The following is an 8,736-nucleotide window of genomic DNA, read 5'->3' as shown; positions in this document are numbered from 1 at the left end:
TGCGGAGATTGTAAGACATTCTTACTGGGATTGTAAGACGTTCTTTCTGAGATTGTAAGACCTTCTTGCTGAGATTGTAGGATGTTCTTGCTGAGATTGTAAGATGTTCTTGCTGAGATTGTAAGACATTCTTGTAAGACGTTCTTGCAAAGATTGTAAGTCGTTCTTGCTGCGATTGTAGGATGTTCTTGCTGGGGTTGTAAGACATTCTTGTAAGACATTCTGGCAAAGATTGTAAGACGTTCTTGCTGAGATTGTAAAACGAACTTACTGAGTACAGGGATAGTTAATACCTGTTCGATAGGAACAGGTAACAGTACATAGCACACCGTTGTACAGCAAGGAACAGGTAACAGTAAATAGCACACATGTATAAGTACAGGTAACAGTACATAGGACACCTGTGTAAGAACAGGTAACAGAACACCTGTACAGATCAGGAACAGTACATGGCACACCTGTGTAAGGTAACAGTGCACCTGTACAGATCAGGAACAGTACACATGTACAGATCAGGAACAGTACATGGCACACCTGTAAAAGATCTTGCACACCTGTACAGCAAGGAAGTCAGGTAACAGTACATAGAATACCTGTATAAGTATAGGTAGCAGCACTCCAGACTAAACACACCTGGAACAGGTGAGAGGACACCTGGGAACAGGTGAGAGGACACCTGGGAACAGGTGAGATTGTACCTGCAGTAGGTAACCCGTTGTGACCTCGGAGTAGTTAAGTTTGTAGGTAGATATTGATGACGTAAGGAGTGACGTTGCAGCAATAAAGCCCGGATGGAGGCAGGACGAACCGCTTGTCACGTGTTTTTCATGTGTTCTTCACGTGTTCTTCACGTGTTCTTCATGTTTTCTTCACGTGTTCGTCACGTGTTCTTCACGTGTTCGTCACGTGTTCGTCACGTGTTCTTCACGTGTTCGTCACGTGTTCTTCACGTGTTCTTCACGTGTTCTTCACGTGTTCTTTATATGTTCTTCACGTGTTCTTCACGTGTTCTTTATATGTTCTTCACGTGTTCTTCACGTGCTCTTCATGACTGTCTTTTTTTCTAAAACTAAAACAGGACAGCCGTGGGTTGTCATTTTAACCATAGTTATCTTTAGCCTCTGAAGGCACGGTTTTGGATACAATATGAGTTTGGCGGATGACATATTGAAACCTGACCGACAAATTTCACGCACGCACGCACGGTCGGTGGCAGCTTGATACGTAGAAAACGACCTGTAGGTTGAATACGTACGTGTAGTAACTGCCCACCAGGCACACGTAGCCTGCATTGCGACGGCCGGACGACAGGTGGCGCTCCTACCCTGGGACCATGGCCAGGCTATCCTCGCGGTCTGTTTCTCTGACGCAGGAATTTAATAGGCTCGACCAGTCTCCTCTGCGGGTTGAATAAATAGTAGAAATCGGCCCAAAAAGAATGTAGCTGGCCAGGGGAGTTGGCTGCCCATAGAGGGTCCAGTTTGCCAACTCCCCTGGCCAGCTACATTCTCTTTAGGCCGATTTTCTCTATTTTTTTCCCGTCTGAAAAAGAGTCTGGTGGAGACTAGAGCGCACTGATCTGGGGGCGAATTTCTGTAAATGTGTGGAGAAGAACAGTTTCAGTCTGTTATGGGAAATATCATATAGGTTGCTTGTGAAATAAAATACGTCTATCCGGATAACACACACACAAACTTCAGAAGCTTCATTCATTCATTCACTCATGCATCCACCCATTCATTCATTCTTTCTTTCTTTCATTCATCCATTCATTCATTCATTCTTTCATCCATTCATCCATTCATTCATACACTCAACAACTCACTCAACAACTCACTCACTCACTTATATACTCACACACTCTCATCCACTCATTCACTCACTCATTCATTTATTCATTCATGATTTCTGCTGAATGAAATCTCCAGGAAAGCCTGCATGACCTTGCGTTGTGGTGACCTTGCGGTCCCCTGAGGCATCAGCCAATCAGCGCAAATTACGGTTTTTAGAGCTAATTACTGCCGTCGCCATGGTGATGTTTGTACAGGCGCAGGTATCCGCCATTAGGGATGATAACGAACGACAGCCGGTACAGTGTGTAGCCTCCACCAAGAATTTCTACGGGAATACGGATCGTATTTATTCTGGTAGAGACTGGGTACAGTTAGTCTCCACCAGACTTCTTTTGCGGGGTGAATAAATCGTAGAAATCGGCCAGAGAAGATAGCCGGCCAGAGAAGCTCCATTGCCCCGCTTTTATAGGCCGTTTTCTACGATTTATTCACCCCGCAAAAGAAGTCTGGTGGAGACTAAGGTACAGTGGCTACAGGCCTTTCAAATGCCCTGTCCTTTTCTGCCATCCCCTGCAACTTCTTTCCATCTCAACTAACGAAATGAACGAACGGAGTAATGAGCGAATGAATGGAGCAATGAAGAAACGGAGCGAATGAAGGAACGGGGGAGCGATAGCGTACTCAAGTAGCTAAGATGTATTTTAACGCTACCACTTACACATAATGAGAAGGTGAGTTAACAAAACGAATCCAATATAAATGAAATACAGATAATACATAAATGTTATGTAACAGAACGTAATAAAGAACAAAGATGTTGGAAGCACTAAGATGTTGGCCGATAACCAAAAACAAATGCAGTGAAAAGGTAGCAAGGGACAATCCCAAATACGAAGGGAAATTGAGTTTTAGAAGCGTTTTATTGCTGTAATAAATTGTTAAGTAATTGTACAAATGTAGTTGGCTGTATGATTAATTACAACTAGTTTATCGAAGACTGTAAGGAATATAAAATTCTCTACACTATTCAAATACTTCAAATGGGAAAATCTACTTCACGCATAATCGAAAAGAATGTTTCTTTCGCGCTATCATAATAATTTCCCTTCAGAGAAGCGAGAAACAAGACTTTAACTTGAATCGGCCCGGCTGAAAGTTTGCACAGGGCGGGTTACCCATGATGCCGCGCGCGCCATGGCGGAAGTGAACTGATGATAACACGTTAGTGTTATACCGTGTCGCCGGGCGAGTTATCACTTATTTATCAGGGTTAGGTTATCGCTGGGTTAACAGCGGGTTAGCGCTGGGTTAGTGGCAGGTTAAGGGCTGGTTAGTGGCAGGTTAAGGACAGGTTAGTGGCAGGTTAACACAACATTAGTAGCGTGAGCTCTTCGGTACCATCGGGAAACCGGCAAGTTACTGCGGGCATAATTTCGACGGCAGGGACCAAGCGAGTTTGCGGCAAGTTAGCGACTGGTTAACAGCAGGTTAACAACAGGTTATCGACGGGTTAACATCAGGTCAACACCACACTAGCGTCAGCTCCCGTGCGCACCATCTGGACGCACAGTACAGCCCAGTACGAGGCGGATCGGGTTCACCGATGGCTTCGCGATCTTCCGGCGGGGACGGGGGCCTTGGCGTCCCGAGCAGGGGAAGGACCCGCGCCCGGTCGGAAGGCATCGGGGTCGGAATTCCTACGGTGGTAGCCTCAGAAGACGACGACTTGTTCTCCGAAGGAGGATCCTTAGACAGGCTGAGTCACCTTACCATCAGGAAGCAAACGTCTTACAGGTGAGTCCTAACGTCTTGAGTAATCACTTTCATTTTCAATCACTTTCACTCACAGCAATCATTGAATCACGACTTCGCTGTGTTATTAAAACTGCCGGGAGCGGTACACTTCCGGCCAGGTACAACCTGGTACAGGTGGCAGGTGTTTTACCTGTACAGGTGTGTTTACAGGTGTTTTACCTGTACAGGTGTGTAAGTAGTTGTTTTTACCTGTACAGGTGTGTTAGTAGGTGTTTTTACCTGTACAGGTGTGTTGGTAGGTGTTTTTACCTGTACAGGTGTGTTCACAGGTATATCTACCTGTACAGGTGTGTTGGTAGGTGCTTTTACCTGTACAGGTGTGTTCACAGGTATATCTACCTGTACAGGTGTGTTGGTAGGTGTTTTTACCTGTACAGGTGTTTTGGACATGTATAAATAAATAAACAGGTGTGTTCACAGGTATTTCTACCTATACAGGTGTCTTTTTTGTAGGGTGGCTTGTACCTGTACAGGTGTTTTTATTTATTTTATTCATCTATTAGTTTGGCTTTCAACCTGGTACATGTGGCAGATATTTCTACCTGTGCAGGTGTGTTCACAGGTATATCTACCTGTAGAGGTGTGTTAGGTGTTTCTACCTGTACAGGTGTGTTGGTAGGTGTTTTTACCTGTACAGGTGTGTTGGTAGGTGTTTTTACCTGTACAGGTGTGTTGGTAGGTGTTTTTACCTGTACAGGTGTGTTGGTAGGTGTTTTTACCTGTACAGGTGTGTTGGTAGGTGTTTCTACCTGTACAGGTGTGTTGGTAGGTGTTTTTACCTGTACAGGTGTGTTGGTAGTTGTTTTTACCTGTACAGGTGTGTTGGTAGGTGTTTTTACCTGTACAGGTGTGTTGGTAGGTATTTTTACCTGTGCAGGTGTGTTGGTAGGTGTTTTTACCTGTACAGGTGTGTTGGTAGGTGTTTTTACCTGTACAGGTGTGTTCACACGAGGTTTACCTGTACAGGTGTGTTCACAGATATTTCTACCTGTACCTATGATATTATAGGCTATAGTTCTAACTCTCTATGATATTATAGGCTAGTTCCCTCTATGATAGTATAGCCTAACATTGATAGTATAGCCTAACATTTTTGACTATTTTAGGCAAATAGTCCTAAATCTTTTTGATATCATATTCTAGTCTCTGGCAACTTACTATTGTTAAGTGAAATGTTCTGAAAGGCAACCTCAGTGCCGTTAACAAGCACATTTCCTCAACTCAACAGTCTAACGGTGGCCCTTTAGAGACTAATTATCAACCACTTAGGACATGGGTTTGATTCCCAACAGTTGCTAATTGTCAGTTGTGACATTGCCTTTATTGCACTACGGGACCTGGGTTCTATTCCCAACAGATGATAATTGTCAGTTGTGACATTGCCTTTATTGCACTACGGGCTCTGGGTTCTATTCCCAACAGATCAGCATTAGCGTTGCCTTTATTGCACTACGGGACCTGGGTTCTATTCCCAACAGAACAGCATTAGCGTTGCCTTTATTGCACTACGGGACCTGGGTTCTATTCCCAACAGATGATAATTGTCAGTTGTGACATTGCCTTTATTGCACTACGGGACCTGGGTTCTATTCCCAACAGATCAGCATTAGTGTTGCCTTTATTGCACTACGGGACCTGGGTTCTATTCCCAACAGATCAGCATTAGCGTTGCCTGTATTGCACTACGGGACCTGGGTTCTATTCCCAACAGTTGCTAATTGTCAGTTGTGACATTGCCTGTATTGTACTACGGGACCTGGGTTCTATTCCCAACAGATCAGCATTAGCGTTGCCTTTATTGCACTACGGGACCTGGGTTCTATTCCCAACAGATTCTATGTCTGTGTTAGCGTTGCGTTTATGTCCCAGAAGGTTTAATTGTGAAGACTGTTTGTAGGAAGTGCAGTTCATTATACAGCATTGACATTCAACAGTTCCTAGCTGGTCCCAGTGCAGCTAGTGCTGTCTGTCTGCTATTGACAGATTAACAATTGTCCCTGTGTAGATATGATAGTAGTAATATTAAAGGGATCCAATGCAGTGTTAGGCTTGAAAACCAAAATTTTCAAAGCCAATATTCTAGTCACTTATCGACATACTAAGTTGAAACAGCACAGTCCCAATGTATATCCACATTCATAGAGCAAAAATGCCCAAACTTCTGACGAAAAATGGTTATTTTATTTAAGTACTGGGTTGATTTTCAGGGCACCACCCAGAAAAAAAAGGATTTATCTTGGGGCTTGTTTCTGCAGTTTTAAATACCCAAAGTATGAAAGCTGATTTCAATGTGTAAGCCCCTGTACTTTTTGTTATATAAAGAAAATACAATACAATAAAGAATCATCATATGATGACTAGTCTGCTAGAAAGAAAAAGTCAAGCCTGCTAGATGCTGATTTCTTACCTGTAATAAAATCAACAGAGGCCGGTGCTATTTCTGGCCCTATATCCTGGTCCATGTAGTGTTTACACAAGTACACATCATTACAACCTACAGGCTGGAACAGCAAGAAACACTCGGTTTACATGATTTACACACAGAACTACACATGCTAATACACATGTTTGGGAGCTTAATCTTTGTATTGTCTGGCACCCGAAATCAGCTATGCTGCCTGGGTGGCCAGTGTATTGTGGTGTTACAATTGAATTAAAATAAAATGTTTGGGAGCTGCCTTCATTCTACCTAATGACAATGCCCCTACTGTACTTGGTGACAGCGAGTTCTACTCTGCGATAGTCCTAGGAAAGAATGAATTCTTGAACACCTCAATCCTTGGTTGATAACTCTGATATTTGAAGTCATGGCTATTTCTTGTACAGGTAGACATCAGAAACACCTGCACAGGTAGACATCAGGAACAGTTTTACCTGCACTAACCTGCAGGTTATTGGAGGAAAGTAGAACATTTGGTGTTTATTGATGGTAGTTCAGAACCCGGGAGAGCCAAAGTCAGGCAATTTGTCATGTTGCTGACTCTGCATTTTCAGCAGTGAAAGTTGTGCTCTAGGAGAGATGAAAGGGAGAGTTGCAGGCAAGAAAGTGAGAGTTGCGGGCATGAAATGGAAAGTTGTACCTGAGAGGTTCTCAGTGGGACTGTAGGTGTCAGACAGGGCAGAGGGAGAGTGTTTATAGCAGGCAGAAATGGGAGGCATGGAGACCAGGGATGGTGAAGTGTGGGCTTTAGGTACTTTATTTCCTCCATTAGCAAACATACATTCATACAAGTACAAATGGACAAGTATGTCTAGTCTTCCTGGAGTTACGCATACCTTAATATCAACAAACTACTTTAAAACTGAAACATTATCTACATGCAATGTAACAGACAGACAAGTATGTAGCTAGTCTTCCTACATTAGCAAACATACAAATACATACAAGTATGTAGCTAGTCTTCCTACATTAGCAAACATACAAATACATACAAGTATGTAGCTAGTCTTCCTACATTAGCAAACATACAAATACATACAAGTATGTAGCTAGTCTTCCTACATTAGCAAACATACAAATACATACAAGTATGTAGCTAGTCTTCCTACATTAGCAAACATACAAATACATACAAGTATGTAGCTAGTCTTCCTACATTAGCAAACATACAAATACATACAAGTACTAGCTAGTCTTCCTACATTAGCAAACATACAAATACATACAAGTATGTAGCTAGTCTTCCTACATTAGCAAACATACAAATACATACAAGTATGTAGCTAGTCTTCCTACATTAGCAAACATACAAAATTTAATACATACAAGTATGTAGCTAGTCTTCCTGGAGTTAGACATACATGTATGATACATCTGTATCTGTATAGCCGGTATAACCGCCCTTCGGCGTAACACACCAGCTTCTGTATCTGTATAGCCGGTATAACCGCCCTTCGGCGTAACACACCAGCTTCTGTATCTGTATAGCCGGTATAACCGCCCTTCGGTGTAACACACCAGCTTCTGTATCTGTATAGCCGGTATAACCGCCCTTCGGCGTAACACACTAGCTTCTGTATCTGTACAGCCGGTATAACTGCCTTTCGGCGTAACACACCAGCTTCTGTATCTGTATAGCCGGTATAACCGCCCTTCGGCGTAACACACTAGCTTCTGTATCTGTACAGCCGGTATAACTGCCTTTCGGCGTAACACACCACTACATCATGCAACTATATCAAAATTGAAACGTTAACATTAATGCCTAAATTTTACATTTTGAAACACTTAACACCACATGTGCCCATCAACTATCTACATAATGTGCTCTATCAACTCCTGCCTAAACTAAGACACTCTTGGTTGCTGTTTGTACCTCATGTACATGTGGCAAATTATTCCCTACTGCTAAAGGATCTGTATATGATGGCAGAAATCCTGAGTGAATGTTTGGCTCAGTAAGATAGGAGCCACCTGGGGAGAAAATTGTGCTGCAGAAATCCGAAGAAAATGTTGGGCTCAGTAAGAAATGTTCAGCTGAGTGGTTCTAAATGGCTTCTCAGTGTTGGAAATACCCATCTGCAGTCTGCATTTTGCAGAGACATTTTCAATATAGCAGACTGAGGAAAAATTAAGCAACCTGCAGCTGCAATTTTGCAGACCGAAAAAGAATCAGGCTAAGGGTTTACCATGCAATTTTTTATACGCCATGAAGGTTTAGATCCGGGCTTAGTATGTATTGGCAGAAAATACAGGTGTGCTATACAGGTGTACTATGTAGGTGTACTATACAAGCCTGCTACACAGGTATACTGTACTGTACAGGTGTGTTGTGAGTCGATCTCGCATCTAAATATAAATTTACCTGAAATCTGATCCCAGCCAAGTGGAAAATGCAATCAGGAATTCCCATTATGGTAACATCCCCGGAAAGCAGAGCTTCGAAGGCTTTAATTGTGCAAATGGAAAATAACACTTTGCTGCCATGTAGTAATGGCTCTAAATCCCTCAGGTGACTAGGTTAGAATAAAAATTGTGTTTCCTGTTTCCCGACCGACCCTAAGAAAATAGGAGCGAAAAAACTGCCGACCCTAGCCTATTTTTTGGGGTGGATCCCTGCATGATTTTTTCGAGCTGATCAAACTTCTAGTAATGGCTCCAAATCCTTCAGGTCAAAGGCTTAGGAAA

At 42.8% G+C, this 8,736-nt stretch overlaps 1 protein-coding gene across 1 annotated transcript; it reads right to left on the bottom strand.

The window, feature by feature from the left end:
* LOC109486908 lies at nucleotides 1–3,476 on the bottom strand. The gene is made up of 3 exons (XM_019790816.1): nucleotides 3,327–3,476; nucleotides 473–676; nucleotides 1–427 (listed from the first exon to the last, which is right to left on the bottom strand). The coding sequence occupies exons 1-3, from the start codon at nucleotides 3,474–3,476 to the stop codon at nucleotides 287–289; spliced, it is 495 nt and encodes a 164-aa protein (XP_019646375.1). The 3' UTR covers nucleotides 1–286.
* Nucleotides 3,477–8,736: the final 5,260 nt, after the last annotated feature.

Source organism: Branchiostoma belcheri, unplaced genomic scaffold (genome assembly GCF_001625305.1).
Source record: "Branchiostoma belcheri isolate BF01 breed outbred unplaced genomic scaffold, Haploidv18h27 scaffold84, whole genome shotgun sequence".
Taxonomy (NCBI): Eukaryota; Metazoa; Chordata; class Leptocardii; order Amphioxiformes; family Branchiostomatidae; genus Branchiostoma; species Branchiostoma belcheri.
Note: the sequence above shows the minus strand (reverse complement) of the source record. Positions and strands in the feature narration are given on the sequence as shown.